Source organism: Halichoeres trimaculatus, unplaced genomic scaffold, assembly GCF_033239565.1.
Source record: "Halichoeres trimaculatus isolate MK-OKI-2021-1 unplaced genomic scaffold, fHalTri1.1 fHalTri1_scaffold_11, whole genome shotgun sequence".
Classification (NCBI taxonomy): Eukaryota; Metazoa; Chordata; class Actinopteri; order Labriformes; family Labridae; genus Halichoeres; species Halichoeres trimaculatus.
The window spans coordinates 12,345,795-12,367,409 of NW_027437189.1; the positions used below are offsets into that span (position 1 = coordinate 12,345,795).

Consider the following 21,615-nt stretch of genomic DNA (forward strand, 5'->3'; position numbering starts at 1 on the left):
AATACATCTTTAGTAGCACCAGGAATTAAAAGGGAACAAGAAATTGAAGAAAAGAAAGGTGGTCTAAAAATTTTTCCATTGCTATATATTGAATTCACAGACAGGGCTGGTGTCTCATTGGTTGGCTTTCTGCTGTGATTTTTTTCTCCAATGATAACATCTTCCTGCACTAGAAGATATTCACATTTTCTAGTGTCTGAGTTGTATTTTCGAATGTCTTACTGGTGTGGTCAAGGCTGTAAGCTGTGTACGCTTTGGGAGTCTCATTGCATTTCAGTGCTAATAGATAAGCAACTACCAAGACTAGGAGCAGTAACATGCAAAGAAACATCAGCCATGTTTCATCTGAGAAACGTTTCTGATCCCTGCATTATTGCCTAGAGATATTTCAAGCAACTATTTCTTCAATTATCCAAAGTGAAGCCAACTAGTCTGCATGTGAGAAACATTCAGTAAAAAGCCATAAATTCTCCAAATGTATCCCACAATCACAGCTTCTGAAAGTAAACAATGTCTGCTTGGTTGCCAATTGTGGCTTAAGCTAGCAAAGCTAACACTACCAGCAGCCTTCAGTTCTGCTTAAAGCTTTATGACCACATGCCACTGTCAGTTATGCATCGTTAACCAGACAGCCTGGATGTCTGGATGTAAATACTACCAACATTTATATTCTAGAATCAGAGATACTATGGAGATGCTATGTCAGTTTTAGAAACTAATGCTTATCTTTGACACATTTAGATTAGCACAGTATAAGAAACTGGTGCACCCTAGGTATAATAGTCTAGCTAGCTGTTCTTCCGATCTTTTTGGGCTTCTTGCCACTTTAATTAGCCAATATGTTCTTTTTGGATGGAAAAAAATGCTTGTTCAGAAACTAGCCATTTTTTTTCAGATCAAATCAGACACTGAAACTCACATGAAGTGTCACTCCGCTTGAAAATTCCAGTTGTGGGAATTGCCCTTATTATGCCCTTTTGTCACAATTTTCCTCCTCATCTCTAATTTATTTCACAAGCACTAACTAAAAGCAGGGGACAACTGTATTCCTTCAACTCCACTGTATTTCCCTCTGCTCCCCATGAGGCCTGTAACTATGTAATTTACCCTTTGTGATGACAGGAATGTTTTAAGTATTTACAAATTCTGCAGTCATTCATTGCTCTTGAGTATGACAGCCTTTCCTCACCCCTCATTGTTAATTAACTCATAGAAACACTCCTCTAAGTAGGGATAATGCACAGTTCCTGCATAATTGATGGCCTCCAATGAGGCGTCTTATTTAACCTGCTTCTCTGTTTGACTCTGCAGACATGTTGGGCTGAGGCTTGACACATGTTGCGCTCTCTAAATATGTTATTGACTTGCAGATTTCTGCTCTGGATGGGAGCACGTGTGGAAAGGTTGTTTTCTTCCGGGTTCAGGAGACAGATGCAGGCACGTGTTTTTTGCTGCTTTTATCTTATCAGCGCTGTTGTTCCCTCTGTGACATTATTGACATCAATTAACACACAGGCACGCGCCCGTAACTTTGTACAGTTTCTCCTCACACACACACCCGTTCACTCTCTGTTTCTCCTCTCTCTTTCCCCCGCTCTCTCTACACACATGTACACATGTTTGGCACGTGGCTGAGGTCATATAAAGTAGCATGAGTTTGTGTTGACCGAGTGCATGTTTTTTTTTTCTGTAAGAGTTGGACTGGAACCTCAGATTACAGGAAATCTTTTAATGACCTCTGTGTCATGTGACTGGAGAAAATCTATAAAGGTAGCTTGGAGGTTTGTTATCTTGTTGTATGATAACAGAAACCTTACTGTTTTACCGTACACACAATCAGGGTTAACATTCACACTGAAGAAAAAAGTCTGTCCACTAGAAAAACTGATATCTAAGCAAATGTTTATTTCTTATTTTTAGGGTGAAAATGTCCTATTAGACTTAATATGAGCCACTTAGACCTGACAAATTCAGGAAAATGTTTTATTTCAAGATTATAAATACAACAACAACAACAACAATGTTATTAATAATGATAATAACAATAATGAAAATACAACACTAACAAAAATTTGCTTGTTTAATTTTTATTTCAAAACATTCAAAAACATCATCATGAGCTGGCAGGCAAGTAGGGGTCAATTGAATATAATTAGTCTGGCACAATTAACACTAAAGGAGAACATTGTGTGCATGTGTATTAAGCATAGACTGTATAATATATGGATGTAGTCTCTGGGACATCACCTATCTGAGTAATGAAGCCGATCTTTGGTAAGATTGGAAATGCTGACACAAGAGGCGGGCTATGAGCCTCCTTAACTGACGGCTATAGGGTGTCAGCCCGGTCAGTCACGTGAGCTACGCCTCTGATTGGACAAGTTTGTGACCTTAATATCCTCTAAACTACTGAGTTTTTTTTTTGGCTTGGTGTGTATGTAGTTTCCAGTATTTCTGCAGCCAGCCTCAAGCCGATGGTCAACGAATTGCAACTTTTAGCACTTCTGCATTGACTTCATTTTTTAAACCATATGTTACCCTTTGGTAAATTCAAAGCCTTTCAGAAGTGTATGAAACTGCATTTTATCAAGCGTTTGTTTGAGAAAATAAACATTTTTACAGCCCAGTACAAAAATGTATTTATTTATTGTCTGGGTAGCTAATTTCTTACAGTGGTAAATTTGGTCACAGCTTAACTTTGAAGTTATCAAACATGTGAGTTCAGCCCATACAAGGTCATGGCCAGCTTGACTGGCAGGTAGGCATGTAATTTTCTGTTATTTTATTATTTTTTAAAATTCCATTGACCCTAATTTAACATTGAGACCCCCCCCCACCCCCCCCACCCCCCCAGAGACCAGTAAGTAATACCTGTCGGGTATTGATTAGAGCCCGACCAATATGGGATTTTTGGGGCCGATACAGATACTGGGGGCCAAAAAAAGCCGATATCCAATTTATCGGCCGATATCAGATAGATCGCCCGGTGTCCGATATATTGGCTGATATATATAATACATTTATTGATATACACAGGATATATACTGTATATGGACTCACATTAATTATAATACCCATATGATTCAAGACAGAGACAGAACACTATTAAATTAAAACAAGGAACTTTACTTTTAAAACTGTCAACATAAGAACTGTAGTGTTAACCAGTGATAAATAAGAAAAAGCTGTAAACACAATAACAAATAAAGAAGTCAACCTTTAAACACAGTAAGTAGAAAAAAAAGTCAAACTGTAAACACACAATAAGCAACTTACACAACGTTAAAACGCCATTCTATAGTCTTACATTACATAATGGTGGATGGAGGGGGCAGGCACTTGGGCAGTGTGCAGCCCAACACACAGACACACAGGAACAGGAGCCACAGAATCTCCCGGGAGCAAAATTTTTTATAATGGCTACATTTTGGCCGATGTTGATTAATCAGTGACAGGCATAATCTGCCCAATTAATCGTCGGGCTCTAGTATTGATAAGTCAGTGTGATGGAATATCCCTGTGTTTTTTAAATTGTTGCCTAAATTTACATGCTGTGTCTTTAATTGCTCCATATTGGACCAGAGAACAGGCATGAGTATTATTTAGGATGAGAAAAGTATCTTATTCAGTTCAGAGACAGTGCCCTAGAGATTGTGTAGGAATGTGCGGTATGTTGCCATACAGTGAACAAAAGTAAGTGTGAAATACAAAGACAGTACACCACACAAGGACACAATAACCCATTCTGCATTAATGTAAAGCAAAGCTGCTGAGTTCATAGAAAGAGATGAGAATATAAACAGAGCAGAACAATGTGAGGAAAGAAAGTGGTGCGTGTGTGAAGAGATCCCTTTGTTCTTGATCTGCAGACGGGGTCTTACAGTATTTGATACTCATTGAATTCTAAAAGAGCAAAATTGCCTGTTTTATTACATCGAGTGTCGGCCTGCACTCAAAACAGATGTTGCTCTGTAAAGTCATTTCAAAGTGGCCTTGAGCTATTATTACAAAAACCCTGATGCAATAATTTTCTCTTTCCTGTTAACGGTAGCTTCTTTTTTAACAGTTTGCCTTCTCTTAAAGTTTAGTTAACTGTGTGTGCATCTGCAGAGTCATTGTTGTGGACTTTATACTCTGTAGCGTGCTGTGAGTCTGCTTGCCTGTACCTTCTTGGAAAGGATGACTCATGCTAACGCTTCTCGTGTTCCGTTGGATTTTTTGGGGGGGATATGTAAATGCATGTTTGATGGCAGCAAACAGCCAACACCCTGGACGGCTGGATGAGTTTTTAGGTTTAGACCTGTCTGGCTTATTTCTGCCCTGAACCAGACGCTCTCCCTCTGCTTCTCTTTATCCTCCTCCTATTCCCAAGCTCTGAAGTGAGGGGTTTAAGCAGTGGGCTGTGCGCTATCATAGCTGTAATTGGTCTAAAGCTGAAAAGATGTCTCTCACCTTAAGACTGGACAAAAAAAATTGTTTCTGATGGGTTTTTCATAGGAAAATAACATCAAAGCAGAATTTAAGAGTGGCGATGAAGAAGGCGAAGAAACTGTCACTTTTTACTGATTCAAAAAGCAGCGCTGTGTTTTTAAGTTCAGAGTGGGGTAGCTGAGAACGGCTCCCCTCTTTGGTACCCCCTCGTCTGCTGGGCGAGCTTTAAACTCTGAGTTTTTTATTAGCCTCTGTGGTCTGATTTGTTTAAGGCAAGGCAAGGTGCCAAGACGTGGCCTGGCTCCTATTTTTCACTCCAGTGTGAGTGCTGGAGTTGTTGGAGGGGACACAGCCGAAGCAAAACTAAAGTAGAGTTACTCCAAAGTACACACACTCACACTTCCACACAATGTACTTTTATGTGTTCCTCTCTGTGCGGCTGTGTTTGCTGGCCGGCCCGCGCAGTTTCCCTTATTCACAGTCATTACAGAAGATGAACACATGGAGAGAAAAGTCCTGCTGTTTAAAAGAGACAGTGAGAAGAAGGACATAAAGAGAGGGAGAGGAGAAAATCTCACAAAGGAACAAGTGGTGAATGTGCCTGAAACTCATCTCCTGATCAGTCTCTGAAAGAGTTCTGGTTTGACACAAAATTTTTATGCCGCAAACAAAAATGAGCTAAGCATAATCAGGTTTCTGGTAGCTTGTTCCTTTAAGTCTTGGTTGCTGTTGTGCACATTGACCATATTTGGGGTGTCTGTGGTTTTAACGTACAGCAGGTCTTCCTCTAGTTGTAGGACTAGTGGTTCAGTTCCTGATTTCTGCTGCACAGTAACTTCTTTTGCCATTATGACTGTCAGTACTGTCAGGAGGCGCAGCAGTTTGGAGAGCAGCCTTAGCAGGCAGTGTGTGAAAAAGTGAATGTGACATGTAGTTTGAGTTTTAGAGGAGCTAAAAAAGTGCTTCAAGGGCCTGTGTCCACTGACAGCAGCAGTTCATCACCACTCACAGGCCTATAAAACCCTTAGTATACAGTGTTATCTGACTTCATATGTCCTACTTTGTTAAGCACGCTCCCCAACAAATCTCTTTATGAGTATTTGATCCCTTTTCTTTCCTTCCTATCATGGAACAATGTGGAAAAACTGAAGAATGTCAGATGTCTTCTTGTTGAAGCATGATTGATGGTTTGAATATTGCTGTGTCCACCTTTTTTTAAACCATCAAAAGTAAAACACAGTGTTTGTAGTGTGCTCTGATCAAGTGTTGTGTAGTACTTCCACCAGATCTGTGTCCAGTTCATCTACAATTCATCACTTCACCAGAGCTGATGGGGTTCAAACTCTCGTAAATGTGTTAACTTCCACTGGCTCTGCCTGTTGCAGTCGGGTTCCTTTCAGATCTGGTGGGCCTTAACCTAAACGCAACAGACACAAGACTTCAGTTTTAGCTGGGTAACAACATTAAAACATACTGGGTTTTTTTGGAACAAAGGCCAGTAAAGACAACTTGGACGAAGAGAAGCTCATCACAGGGCTGAGAAACCACTGAATTAGTTATTACTGCGGGAAATCCTTGGTCTTGTGACTCCAGATGTACAGCAGTCGTGCCCTATGCTGCACCCTGAAAACTGTCAGTGAGTGTTGCGTGGTTGCTCATAGTCAGACAGTGACAGAGTGGAGACGGACCGGACATGGATCTGGTGGAAGTGTGTCGTTAGTGGCTAACCCTTCTATACTTTTTGTTGCACAACTGAATGTCAGGTTGTGAGCCCAGGTGAGGGACAATCTCAGTTTCTGTCTAAACAATCAACAAAAGGTAATTTGAGCTCTATCTTAAAACTTTTAGTTTTGAACTGTAGTGAATTACAGATATGTAGGATTGGAATGGATTTGGGTTTAATGAGAGGATTTATTTAATTAATTTGTTAGTTCACCCCAACCAGACTCCTCCGGGTCTGATGTCAGTTTTTACCATGTCACATTTCTATTTTCTTCCTCTTATTTTGATAAAAATGAAGGTTTTTGCTGGATAGATCAAATCTTCAGTTGCCTCTGTTACCAATTCCAAATAAAATTTTGTTCCAAGATAGACCAAAACAAGTCTTATCCGGGTAGTTTGCTGGTGAGGGCTTTTTTAAAATCATTTTTCTGGTCACAGCTTCTTGGTTCCTGCTAACCAAAAATGATTTTGGACTTTGCTGCCTCGGATTATCTGCTTGAGAAACAACACTCGTGACAGATTGGATCTCTCACTGTTGACGGTCTTACACACACCACTGTTTCACATGTGGCGCTCTGTTTTCTTCCTGGTTCAGCTAAAGGTAACAGATGACAATATGTGTGTGCAGTTTAATGATCTCTATCTTATCAGAGAGACCAACACACACACACACACACACACACACACACACACACACACACAGTGAGAAAGTGTGCAGTCTTTTGGATCGTGTTTCTGCTCTGCACGTGGCTGCATCCAGATAAAGTAAAAAGGACTATTTGCGGCACAATGATAGCTTCATGTTGCACATGTTGTGCTTCAGCTGACGAACTGCAGCCTCAGGACAACCTGTGAATGAGGGTCACAGTCCTGTGGTCAAGGGACTCAGAGAAAAACTGGTGGCTAAATGTTATTTATTCATTTCAAGGGCATCTATTGATAATATTTTCCTGTCATTTTTCACCAAGTGTAGAGGGATTACTTGTTTATCAACAATGCTGGATGCGTGCGCAACTCTGGTGCTGAAGCACTGTGGAGTATAACGGTTTGTCAACTGACATGGGTGAGCTAACCACCAAAAAACACATTTTTAAATTTAATTTCATCACTATGTTGGATAATAAACAACTCCCAGGTTTGTGAAATAGCAGTTAGTGGACAGAAGAGATCAGCAGGTGAATAGATATTGGGTGGACAGACGTTTTTAGCGGGGAAATCCAGCATTTACTCAGAGAGCAGCTTAAACTCACAACTGTCACTCGATGCTCATGACTGCATTATCTGTGGACTCTTACCAAACTGTGACATACCAAGACGTAAACATGTGTCAGTAAATCAGAAACCCTCCCAAACCAAAAAGAGCACACAGACTGCTGAGTCTGAGACCTGGTTCATAATAAAAGAACCATAAAGCTACGTCCAGAAAACTGCGTCAACCAGATAAAGATGACACATTTAATTATTCACCTGCAGACGTCACTGGTGTTTCAGTGTAAAGTGTGACCCTGTTAACTGATGACTGTCGGCCGTAAATCACTGATACAGTCAGCGTAGAGCCGCCAGTTAGCATGGTCGCTATTAACACCAAAACACCGCTTGCTCTGTGACGGTCAAAACTTGTTAGACATTGCCTCTGTTGTATAGTATCATTTTTAAAAATGAACCACAGAGCAACCGTACATTCTTATGCTGGTAACAGGTTGAATTTAGTGTTTAAAAAACGCTAAGTCATCTGAATGGATGGAGCTAAACGCTGCTTCTGCGGTCAAGATCCGTGGGCATCTTAATGATGACGTAGACTGATAATCCCTCTATATTTATGCTATGTTTTGTAGATTTCTGGATGTCCAACTCAGTGATTACATTATGATGTTTTTCCAGTGTTTGACATGCAAGTTTCCTCCATGCTAAAAAGAATGATTTTTCTTTGTTTTTGGCTCATTCATTGTTTCCCTTAAGCTCTATTTTTCTACTTTTTTAATATTTGGTGTTTCTCTTAGTGTCTTTCTATTCACAACAATTGTACTGAGAGAGTGCAGTTTAAATTCCTTATATTCTTGGAAATACTTGGCGAATAAAGGTGATTCTGGTTCTAATATATCAAGTTAAAAACGAATTAGCAACTTTGAATTATGATTCACATGTGAATTATTGAGGTTTGTTGCAATGTTCTGTTTACTTTAGGCTTTGCATGTGTTACACACAGCAGAGACACATAACACAAGAAGTTTTACTCCTCTGCAGTTTATTCCCAGGAAGACAATGTTATATTTGTGCTCGGCGTAAGGTGTTGACATCACAAATCATCTTTTGTGTAATGCGTCATGCGTCAGTGACTAACTTGTCTGCTACCTTTATGACTCTTTGCACCCTGTTTTTTATTGTTTTTCAGCGCAAGTCCCTGTCTGATTTTTCAGTGTCGAGCAGAGGCTGGACGTGTGTTCACCTGAATACCTGTTTTGTTTTTTTTTTGTCTCTCAACAGTTTGTGCGTTGGATTGCTTTCAAAGATTTTACAGATAAGTGAAGTAAAACAAGAGAGGGGCATGCTCAAAAAAGACTTCAAACTTGAATTTTAACATTTGTCACACCAAACTAAACTGTGACTTGAGGTTTTTTAATTGCTCAGCTGCAGTTCTAATATTCAGACTCAAATGTATGAATGGTCAACTGTGCACACTGGAAAATTTGGGCAGGTGAGCACGGCTCTTAGTGGTTAAGTCACTGTTTGATGAAGTGACTAACTGATTTCTTTATTTTAACATAAAAATTAAAGGCAGGTAGAAAAAGAATGTCAAGGAATGGTTAAGATAAATATAATGATCTAAAAGTATTGACTGTAAAATTCTCCTGGGCACCACAGAGCAAAGCATGTTTTTTGAAGAGTAGTGTTACACTTAGGGATAGACCGATTATCAGCCGGGCGAATTATCTGGGCTGCTATTTGGCATTTTAAAGCATATCAGCATCTGCCTTTTTTAAAAATCTGACGGCCGATTAAAAAAACAAATTTAAAACTGCGTTGTTGCGGCTCTGATGCAGTCGCTCCGCTGTCTGCAGCCACTACTCAGTCCCCAGCACTGTCCCACCCACACCATCATCTGATTGGTTAAAAGCAGAGCCATGGCTCGGGTAACAGCCAATCAGCAGTGCAGCTATTACAGTTATTGCAGTTACATTGAAATTTTGGAAAACTTAATTTACTGTAGAAAATTTTAGCTATTCATTTTTTTAAAGGTTTCATTTAACTTTATAAAAATGCTGCTAAGCCTGGGAGCTGTTTAATAAACTCATGCTTAAAGGGCTTCAAATATCAGTTAATTGGCCTCCTTTACTACGAAAAATTGGCCCAGAAAAATCCATACCGGTCTATCTCTAGTTACACTCTTAGGCCACTATTTGTTAGCTGAGCCTGTAAATAGGAAAGCATCTTTAAAATTAAGGTCTCAGCTGATGAAACAGAGTTAGATCCCCTCCTCCCACGTTCTCATACATACTTTGAACAGCAGAATCATCACTGAGATCTGCATTTATCTCCGCTCCTTCGTTCTGTTGATGATAAACTGAGCCGTTCAGGTTCATGAAGTTAATGGCTCCTCTAGCATCCCCTGTAAAACATGAACTCTGCCTGCGTCTTTATTGCAGTCCTTTAACTGCGTTACTTCAACAAGAGGGAGATGCTGTAGTCTAAGATATTTATTGTGACGCTCGAGCACACAATCATTCATACAACGAAAGGTCGAGGGCTTGTTTAGATGCTGGTGAGAGGTAATTGAAGAGCAGAATTAGATAAACAGACACGTGTGGAGAGGAGGACAGCCGACTGAAAAAAAGGCCTCTCTATAGACCTGGGGCCCATTCACACTGCTTTCACATTCAGGGTTTTACAGGAAGATGAGCAGCACCACATGCCTCAAACTACCATTTTATTTACTCCACTTTCATTGGCTGTATCACAGTGAGAAGTAGCTATTGACTGCACGCTCACCAAGGACTACTTCCTCATCACCCCTCCTCCCCCAGCTCCCCAAACTTTTGCACAAAAAATGGAGTCTGTTTCTTTTTGTTACGACCGAGCGATAAATTCTTCTTAAGCAGCCGCACTCTGGCTCTATTTTTCTCCCCTTTCAATTAATAGGAAACACATCGGTTCAAGAAGGGCCTTTGTTGGTGTGTGAGAGTCCATACATCACCTAAACTAGAGCGCCCTCATGCCTGCTGCCTCCGCCTGCTTCCTTTTAACACACACACACATGCACACACACACCGACAGCCCCCATCTGCTCCCAATCATGGGTGCAGCCAGCGGTCAGGTCGCTGGCGGTGAATGACGCACAGGCACGCACTGAAACACTCGCACATAAACATACACACAACATAGGCTGGCTTGGCATGAGTTCAGCCATACACACACATACACACACCAAACACACACACATTAACTTAGTCTGCACTTTTACACCTCTTCCTGACAAAAGAAGTATTCTGTGGTTCTCCACACACACAAACACACACATGCATGCACAAACAGAGTCACAGTGACAGATGAACATGAGACATCCTGGCGGCGTGCTCCACTGATGACAGGGTGTCATGGAAACGCCCAGTGTTCTCCATGGTTACGCACTCTCTACCCCCACGGGATACTCTCCTATGATTGTTCAGACAGAACACTTGAGCTAGTACAACAACTCTGGGTGGCCAAAACACACACTCACACACACACACACTCTCACACACACACACACACACACACACACACACACACACACACACACACACACACACACACTCACACTCACACTCACACACACACATTGTTTCTTATCAGGATCTAAATGGTCATAAATTAGTCTATTATGTGCTCTCGGGATTAGAACAACGATTTAGCCTAATAGTCTGTTTTTGTGCTCAGATTCTACAAAGCTGGGAAGATGTTTCCTAATAAAGGCTGACATTTAAATCCAGTCATACGGGATCAGGTGCGCGTTTATTGGAAGAGACTTTTCCTTTTATAGTTGGAGCGATCGCATGCTGTGGTCACTGTCAGGTTTCGACCACTTGACTTCCTGTAAAACTTTGGTCTCAACATCCCTTTTTCTGTGTGTGCGTATTTGAGAGAAGAGTCTCTGTGTGGATGCAAGTATTAAACAATAGGCTTGTTTCCAATTTCTCCTCTTTACAAATGTCACCAGGGGTCCTTTATTTCCCAAATTTCCTTTCTTTTGTACTTCTTAATCTTCACACAATATCTTTTCTTTTTTTATTTTATTTTCTTGACCACAGATTTTTTGCATTCTATCCCTTTCAATCCATGTTTGTTTTCTTCATTCTTCTTAATCTCTTTTGATTTTTTCCTTTTTAATTTTTTTTCAATGTATTAATTCTTTTTCTATTAAATTTGGGTCGATTGTTTTGTTTCAAGTTCTTCCCCTGAATTCTTTATCCCTTTTTTTTTTTTTTTTTTTACTGTTTTTGCTATTGTTGTACTTTTACTCTTTTATTCTGTTGTCTTGTTTCTCTCAGTTAATTTTTTTTATTATTATTATTTTTGGACTGTTCTGTTTAATATTTTTCAACTATTCTTGGTATTTTTTTGACCAATTTTTGGTCTTGTCTTTTTTTTTTTTTTTTTTTTTGTTTATTTTTTTGTTTTATCATTTACATTTTCACTGTTGCTCTGTTTTTTACTGTTGCTGTAGTCTTGGTCACTGGTCGTCATCGCTCTGCATAACCCCGTCACGTTTTATCTATGGCTCCTTTTCAACACAAACATAAATAAATAGAGAAATGAAGAACAACAAAAATAAGAAAAGAGTGATGAAAACGAGTGCACACAGTGAGGCTCGTCTTTCCTCGCTGTTTCTTCTGCTCATTAAGCGCTTAATGCTGCTTCCTGTGCATGTGTCTGCAGGCCGCTGATTAATAACGCCGCCTGTTGTTCATTAATAAAACAATAATGAACATTAGCATAAGGGTAACACTCCTTTCTTTTTTCTCCAGACTCCATTGACCAGCTCACACACGACCGCACCCCCAGAGTGAGAGGGGAGGGGGGATCTGATCGTCCATCATCTCGGCGCCGTCACAAGGTGGGCTAACATCCCATATGGTTGGCATGGTAACGGCCTGCTGGGTTTAGGTTGAGCGCTTTTTTGCCAGAGACAGTTTCTTGTTGTTGCCACATTCTTGCAACATCCGCATCCTGACCTGAGCTCAGAGAACAGCGTGTGTTTTCTGAAGCAAATCTTTTATGGAGGTGTTTGAGGTTTGGGTTGTTGAAGGTGGAATAGTGGAGGAAGAAAAGGTGCAGCTGTGGAAACAAAAGGGGAAAACTAAAAGAGCGGTAGAAGAGTTGATTTTCAGGCAGATGAGAAAATGAAGCGTGCAAAGACAGCAGGGAGACAGGAGGAGAAATCAAATTATTCTTTGTGCCCTACCTGCCACAGAGGCTGAAAGAGAGCATTAATCTTTTACCTCTGTCTGCAGGTGACAACAACACACACACGCACACACAGACCCAGACTTAACCAAACCACGCTTTCTTCTCCTTTACGTGCCGACTCACACATGCCTTTGCGGTCTCACGTTGCTGTTGCACTGATAGCAGCAGTGATTGTGTGCAGTGAGCCAGGGAGGGGATGGAACGAGGGAAAGTCCATTTCTGGTGCAGAGTTATCGGACATAGACAGAAAAACGATCCTCCTCAAAGTTCTGTTCATTTCATTTATGTCAGAGGAAAACTCAGCTTTAGCATTCCTGAACATCTGAAGCGTAAATCTCTTCTGTTTAAATCATTAGAAAAGTTCAATCACCAGAAGTTGAACTTGAATGCTTTGGTGCCCACTAAGACTTTTGGCAGGGGGAGGACTTGGAGGTCTACTTTGATGATTGATACCCAAAAACCAAACCTGAATAATTTGTTGTGTGAGCCTGAAGCATCGAAACACACTCTGTAGAAACCTCATTATATATTTAGCGGGATACATTATTTCACTGTAAAATAGCAGTGCTGGAGACCAGTGACCCCCCTGCTGTGAGAATATATGAATACACCAGTCTAAAAACAGACGAAGACTAGAAAAGCACTCAGAGAGCACAGACCTCGGCCGAGCATATTGTGATTGTCACGCAACACTTTAGTCCTACTTTAATGTTATACTCCCTTTCAGCAGACTGTCTGCTACAGTTTGGTGTTAGTTTCAGGTTTGTACGATATTTTTTTACCTGGGAGTGTTGAAAATTATGATGAGCCTGTACTGAAGAGAAGCCGAAGTTGCACTGCCTGTGCGATTACTCCCAAGCCAAGCAGCTGCAGCTCTTCTTATTTCTCCGCTGTGAGTTCACAAGGCCAGGGCAGGGCCGTGTGCCACTGTTTTGTCAACAGAGATTATGAAAGTGTGGTTGGCAGGCAGGTGGGTGTGGAGGAGCGACGGCAGGGCTATTTACATCACGCTGCCTGAGAGTCCCCTTTCCTCCCTCTTGCTTCCCATCTTCTCTTCCCCACGCTGCCCTGTCTGCACCACCCTGGCTTCATGACACTGTCCTCCATGGTAGAGACAGAATAATGCCGTCACCTCTCAAACAAAAGCCACAAGAAGTTATTACAGTGTTTGTGAGATGGTGAGGGAACATACACTGCCTTGTACAAAGAACTAAGGCTTTTCAAAACCTAAACAAAACTTCCTGATAACCTTAGAGCTTCTGTTCGTTCCTCAGAAGTTAATACATTCAATGTGACCCTTACATCAGCTGAATCCACACAGATGAAGGTGTAGGTCTAGATTGAATTTTTGTTCTTGCTCATTTTTCCCGTACACTCATCGTCTGCCCTCAGTGACTCTTTCTAACACCTTCGTGTTTGTTGCGTTGTTTTTTCCTCTGCTGTGACTCATCTGTCGTGGGAAGTCTGGCAACTTTGCACTTTGTTTTCTGTCTGCCATAACATTATTTTTTTTTGCATCCATTTTTGAGCTGCTGTGCTTAAAAAAGGGGATGTAAATCTAACTCCCTGATGTCAGAGAGTTTAACTCGACAGTCCCTATGAACGGCTGCTTGTATAACAGGAAACTATCATAATGGCGGCACTGAGTCAAACTGAAAGAAACGTTTTGAACAACTTGACAAAAAGAAGAGTGAAAAAGTGTCTCAGGGGTGTGAAGAAATGGAAATTGTGCGACTGTGGGATTAGAAGTTGGGGTAAACAGATTTATTGTTCATCTCTCAAAAAGCTGAAAGTGTTCAGTTTTATAAAACAAACGTTACAAGATTTTTATTAATAGTATTAATGAGAATGAAAGTTGAAACTCTTTCAAATTTCTCTGTTACTCTTTGGAAACCTAACTTTCTGGTGCTTTTAAAACATTTCCGGAGGTTTTTTGATGAAACCAAAAAAAAAACAAAAAAAAAACTTGGGGGTTGAAATGTCATGAGCACACCTTTGACACCAAACATACCACATTTTTACAATATAGCAGGTCAAACACACACAACAGATCAAACAGCACTCCCACCTTGTTTCAGACTTCCATGCAGGCACACTGAACAAAGAAAATATGTGATACCCAGCTTCAGATAGACTGTTAGAGAAAGAAGAAACCATCTATAGCTCTCTCGTGAAACGTTTGAATGGAACATTTGAGGAGAAACTCCTCAATTTCAACACTTGATATATTTTGTTATCAACTGTATGCACTTTTGACTCCTTTTGAGTCGTTTTGAAAGGTCAGAGATCAGCTAAAACATCCAGGAACCATGAAACCATGAAAATCTGCGGCAAACAACAGTCCAGGTCTTCAATGTGTTGATTACCTCATGTCAGTGTGACCGTCCTGTTGCATGTGAACTTAACTAGCGTTGGATTTCACGCCTTCCAGCTCATGAATTGAACCATTTCCCCTGGTTTAGCCGTAAACCCATAAAAGTGGTGCTTCCTGGGGAGCAGTGCTCCCTCTGGACTCCATGGTCTGGGTTCACAGGCAGGATACTGTCCTGTAGCGGCTTCACCCCGGGTGATGTTGACCTCGGCGATCCTCTTTTCATGGCCTTCTAATGACCCTGAAAGTATGTGGGTCAACTGTCAGCGCGAAGGAGGTGACCCCTTTGAAATCAGCCCGGTCAAGATCAGGGTTGAAAAGCAGGTCAAACCGAGTGGGAAAGTTCAGCCTACCTGCGTGTGTGCGCTCACCTGTGGAGTGCAGGCAGGAGAGGAGAGAGGAGAAGGCTTGTGACAGCTTGGTCAGCTGGGAGCTGAATTCTTTATCCTGTTCTTATTTTGTCTCCCTGACCGAGTCGCGAGCAGCTGCTGCTCAGTAACTGCTCTGATTAACAGCCTCCCACTATCGCCTCTGATCCTGATTAATGTCTCTGAGTCATCTTCAACGATATGATTTAGTCTGTAGACTTTAATGAACAAGCAGGCGATGCAGAAACTGAATGGCCTGGGGTAGATGTTTGCTTTTTTCTGACTTGTTGCTGCTGTGTGAAGACTGATGCCTTCAGTTCACATTTATTTCCATTTTTTTTTTTATCAGGGCTGTCAGCGTTAACATGTTGATCCTGATGCGATTAAGATGGGAAATTAATGTGCTAAGTGTTTTTCAATCCTGTGCCTTTTTTTGTCCCCTTTGGCACACCATAGTTAAGCTCCTTTGTGAGGCTGTGATGAAAATAACACTGCTGGGTTTTAGAATGGCATGTTTTTGTTTCAAAAACTTCCAAACAGCTTATCGGACAAGTCAAAAGATACACTTTGTGTGAAACTGAGTTAAAAATCTCTGAAGCACTTGGAGTTTGAGCTAAGCATGCAGGCGCAACAAATCACACTGATGCAAGAAAGCAACCGCATCACGAAAGCCAACATAACTGTTTTGGAGGGGAGGGGATCAACAAGTCTTCAGATTGGCACAATGTGACCAGTCCTGTGCTGTCCTATGGCAGGCAATGCAAGGAGAGTTTTTTTATATAGCACATTCTGGCAAAGCAATTCAAAGTGCTTTACAGAGATCAAGGGGCAACATCTGGTTAGTAAAAATGAAGCCCATGCAAAAGTGCTAAAAGTTGCTGTTCATCAAGAATCCGCTTGAGGCTGGCTGCAGAGAGACCGAAAGTCATGCACACACCCACCCATAAAAACAAACTTTTACGGCATTAAAAAGCACATTTACAGCCTGTTTCAAAAACAGCTTGGGTCTAAAACGCCGATTTCACTATCGGCACACACAGTACGGTGAGTGAGTTTTTTTCTATCTCTGTGGTTTAGAAGTTATTGGGATCATTTGATTTTCCAATCAGAGGCACAGCTCAGGTCATGTGACAGCCGAGCACCCTGTAGCCTCTCGAAGAAAAACTCACCGGCCATAGCAAATGTGGCTGTGTCCATGGATTGGCTTCATTTCATGGTTTCAGGAGCAGACAGGTGAGGTCGCGGATGCTTCCTCCATGTTTTATACAGTCTATGACAGAGATACAAAATAGTATTAAAAGAAAACAATTAAAATGCTATTTAAAAGCAGATAAAAAATATTAAAAGACAATTAAACAAAATAAGATACCATAAAAACACTGATAAAATGTTTCCAGGACAGGAGAGACAGCATATTTGGCATGTTATCTACTAACAATACATGAAGAGATTCAAATGATATGATAAATTATGATGCAATTTGGTCCAATAGACTACGACTAAATATAATATGATGCGATGTGATACAGTACAATGCAATATGATACATTCAAACACAGTTTATGTTGTTAAAAATATGGTATGTGGCCCCCAATGATTGAGAAATTGCCTGGTGTTCTTGTTTCCTGTGAGAATCGGATAATACGTCAAATTATCTGATGGACTTCAGGATACAAAATAGCCTCATTCACTGCACCTTGGTTTAGTTTCACTGAGATAACACACCTTTAAAGTTATAACTTAAGTCTGGGAAGCAAATGTTTAGAACTAAACATCTTTAGAAATTTGTGTAATCCCACCAGGATGCACTAAAGTCTGCAGAGAGACTTGAATGAATCCTCCACAGTGTCTATCTTCTTAGCAAGAAGAGCTGAAATATCTCGTCTTTCTTTTTAGTTTTGCGAGTAGCTTGTTTGTTCCTCAGCTTCTTGCACTGCTTTAAGGTATTATCCAGCTATTTTCTTCTTGTGTCATGCTACTATCAACTTATGTTTGCATTGATGAAGTAATGATGCTGTGAGTCAAATCTGTGACAGAAATGTCTTTGGGTCACATTTTTCAGATTGAAATGTTGACATTTGGTGCTGTCGTATAAATAGTCTATAAATTTAGTCATTCGTTTTCATTGCAATTTCTGTTTTCTCTATCATGTGAATCTTCTTATGCTAATTGCACCATATCATCCTCAGTCATGGCTTTCTTTAGTTCCAGAGTGTCTTTCAGATTTACTCATAAGTATCTCAAGTTCAAAGGGGCCCTGAAGACATTCTAAGTGGTCTTTAAAAAGTCTCACCTCCATACTATCATCATCCTGTTAAGCTGTTTGTGATAATATCGATTCCAACCCACATGCAGCAGTTATTCTGCAGTGATCTGTACAAACTTGAGAGTCTATCAATAAACAAAGAGTTACATTAGCTCTGCTAAGCATCAGGCTGTGAGTAACACTTAATACAACCCTACAGGTTACTAAACTGGACAAACTAAGTTTACAAAGTTTGCTTGTCACATTTCAAACAATAGTGCTACCTAACTGTTAATAAATACATTATCTTGTTGCTTTGTATCCTTTAAAAAGTTGTGTTGAACAAAGAAAAGTAGTGTTAAAAAGAAGATCTGCTCTCGATTTACTTCAAAGCAAACACACACCTTGTGGGTTCTAAAAACAGAGTCCTTATCCTGAAAAACACTAGTTTTCCAGATAGTCTTTACTGCCCCTTAAAACATTGCATTGAGCAGGTACAGACACAACCTCACCGTTCACTTAACGCTCCACACGCACCCTTCCCCATTTCCTACTTTCCTCTCTCCCTCCCTTAAATCACCATCTTTGTGCCCATCTCTCCTCTGCCTGTTGTTGCCCTCCTTACTGCCATCACCTTCTCCCATTTCCCTCTTTACGCGTCTCATTCCTGCTGCCCCCCGCTGATGCATTGTGCCCAGCCCAGCCCTGCTGCCTCTCTGCCACCAGGCCTCACTGCCTGTGGCGTGTAATTGACTTTCTCCCTGCGCTGGAAAAGCGGGCGGCCCGCGCCAGGCTGGAGGTGACCCATTTCCCTGGGGCATTCAGCAGCCTCCTAATCAACCATTCTCTGGGGCCGCCTCATTCACTCTGCAATTAGAGCAACTCCCCCTTTGAGAACTCCATCAATAGGCTGGCAGGCAGGCGGGCGGTGGAGCAAAGACGGAGTTTCGCTCAAACACTTTGCTTTGGCTCTTTGAGTTCTGATCCCTCCAACTTTGTGCCTCCGCCTCTCTGCTTTTTTTTTTGCCTCAACTCCCTCGTGGTGGGTTTCATCAGACAACAGCAAGCGGGGGTTTTGTCTAACGATGAGCAGCAGACAGGCACACGGGGAGGCAGACAGGGGAGTAGAGATGCAGGTAGGAAAGCAGACAAAGGCAACGAGACAGTCAGACAGACAGCCGGATGGGAGGTACTCATGGGAGAGATTAAAAGAGAAATCAGAAAGACACTCAGAGCGGGAGGGTTTGAGCAAGACGATCGGCGCGTCTTCTGAGCATCTCTTGCTTTCAGAAGACGATTTATGAGTATTCCCCGTTGTTTTCTTGCAAGGGAATTCACTTATGTTTCACCTGGTGTTGAAGGCATGCATGAAAGCTGCCATTGCATTGATTCTGTCTCTATCAGAAAGTGTGTTTGCAGCTTGTTTCAGCCGGATATGATCTTGTTGCAAGCCAAGAGCGAACAACTGAAGATTAGAGCGCTCTCTATCCAAGAAATAAATAAAAAAAGGAACTCCAAATGCAATCAGACATATTCGTGGACGGCTCTGATCCCACAAGAAGGAGCCTGAGATGATGCTGCGTGGTGATTAAATAACAGGCCGGCGTCTCTCCCCTGCCGTTGGCCTGATTTGCGATGCAGGAGAGGCAGCGCTCTGGTCAGAGGATAACCATGTAATCAATGGAATGAAAAAGCTGCTCTGGCTGTGAAGGTTAAGAGGGGTACTGGAGGCTTTCAGCCCACTCTGTGTGCCACACATGCATTCAAAACACACAGCAGACAGTCTGAATGATACATCTCCTCCTCTTAATTCCTCCTCATCCTCTCACCTGTTCCCCTCCTCTCCTGTCTCTCTCTCACATGCCTTTATCTCTTTTTTTTCCACTTCCTATCTCCTTTTGCCTCCGCCTCTTTTCGCTCTGATTCCCCCCTCTGTATTTTTTCTTCCTCTGCATTTTCTCCATCTCTAACTATATTTGTCCTCGCTCACTTTCTGTTACTCTCCTCCCTCCCTTCCTCCCTTCCTCCTACCTTTCCCCAGTGTCAGCTGCTGTCACTGTGGCAAAGAGAGTGACCAATCAGAGCTCGCTTCACAGCACCGACTTCTTCCTCCCTCCCTCCTTCATTTCTTCGCTTCCTTCCCTCCTCTTCTTCCTCCTACTCCTCCTCCTCCTCGCCTCCTTTCGTCCCATCTGCCTCTGTATCTCCCTCTCCCTCTCTGTCTCTCTCCCACAACCTTTATCAGCTCACTTCCTGGAGACGAAATGTGAAGCATTATGGGAGACAGACGGCTGTCTAACGGGGTTAGTCGTGCAGCGTGGCTTATCATCAGAGACACTGCTAATCCTGTGTGTGTGCGTGTGAGAGTGTGAGTGTGTGTATGGACGTAGCATATGAGCTGATGAACTCATACATGCACAAGCCCACACAAACACAACCTCACATGCTTACTCTCTTTTTCTGAGGAGGAGGAGGAGGCAGACGAGACATGTTTATGTTTGTCAGTCTCTGCCTGGAGAATACAATTTGCATGATATAAGCATATTTCACCCTGCTGTGTGTGGACTGTTTTTCCTCTGTATCCACTTCACAACCTGAAGCCGTATAGTTAATTTTTGCTGAGCTACAATTCCCACATTGTCCTCCACATTTACCTGGTTTATAAGAGCTAACAGGCTAAATAGGATCTGAAAATCCCCCATCTGCCTCCATTAAAGTGTAATTTATACCTGCTTGTGTTTGTGTGTGCTCCTTCCCCTCAGGTGCTGATATGTGTTCACGATGAGTGGTCTGGGGGAGAACTCCATGGAGCCTTTGAGCTCAGAAAACCGGAAGCGCAAGCTCTCGACTTGTGACACGCCTGGTCTGGGGTGAGTGTGTCTGATCAAAACAAAAAAAAAAAAAAAAAAAAAAAAAAGAAGCAAAGTGGGCCAGTGGGTCAGTGGTTTCCTCAGCTCAGTCATAGGGACTGCTTCACAGGGTCTGACTTGTGTAAACAAGTAAAAGTAAAAGAAGAAGAAACCAGCATAACTACCCAGCTTTACTTAAGTTTGCTTGCTCTGTTTCATGGCTAATGCTAATGATGCTATAATGTTATGGTGCCTGGATGTAAACAGACATATAACAGATGCGTCCCTCACTTCATGTGTTGGTTGGTGTTTGGGAAATAAAGTTGTAGACTGTGTCTGGTTAAACTAGCATGTAATGCTAACCTGCATGCAGGATAAGCTAGCTCAGGGTAGCATTTACATTTTTGTGATTTCCTGTGAAACATCCCTGAAAAGATCAAGAAAAAATTCATCAACAGTAGTTTGCAGGGTTAGAAATAAAGACTAATGCCACTCTAATGTCTCTGCGTTAAATAAAGTGACTGTGTTCAAGTTAGCTTAGCTTAGCACAAAGATTCTTAACCAAGGGGTTGTAACTATGGAGTCATTGTGAGAGGGGAAAAATATTAAGCAAAGTTGGAGTTACAGAATATTATATTATACCTATATTATTTAATATAGGTATAATATAATAGTCACTTGCTGAATGCCACAACATTTTCCATGTTTCTGCAATGGTTAATCCATCAAGATGTTAAAGTATTTTTATCAAAATTGTTTAATACTAAATTATATTGATAAGTTGTTGTTACCCACAAATTCTCTAATTTACTGTTTAACAAAAGAGCCAAAAAATTGTAAAATGTTTTTTGGCTGAGAAGTAACAGTTGTTTACTTTCACTCATGAAGAGAAAAATGTGTTTTAGTGTTTCATTGTTATTCATGATTGATTCCTGACTTCTCAGAGAATTCCAGTGTGCTGGCTCAAATCTGGGTATAAAAATATCAGTTTTGAAACTCCTCACTCCTGTTCACATGGTGAAGTGTGGAGAACTCACTGGAAAAGAGAGAGTGGATCAAAGCACTTCATGATGCTGGATGATTATTTGTTTTTATGACAGGTGGTCTAATAAATTTGTTAAGTGCTGTATATCCAATAAAGTCTTACCCAGCTCATCTAATGAGCCGTTTAAAAGATAATTGATC

General features: G+C 41.3%; 1 protein-coding gene across 3 annotated transcripts in view; it reads left to right on the plus strand.

Moving 5' to 3' along the window:
* The window catches only part of LOC141799002 (nuclear receptor coactivator 3-like), a 72,242-nt gene that overhangs the window by 31,028 nt on the left and 19,599 nt on the right, over window positions 1-21,615 (plus strand). For all 3 annotated transcript variants that reach the window (XM_074681018.1, XM_074681020.1, XM_074681019.1), the window contains exons 2-3: window positions 12,156-12,244; window positions 20,344-20,451. In XM_074681018.1, the coding sequence (XP_074537119.1) occupies window positions 20,363-20,451 (89 nt within the window). In that variant the 5' untranslated portion in view covers window positions 12,156-12,244; window positions 20,344-20,362. The remainder of the gene's footprint in view (window positions 1-12,155; window positions 12,245-20,343; window positions 20,452-21,615) is intronic.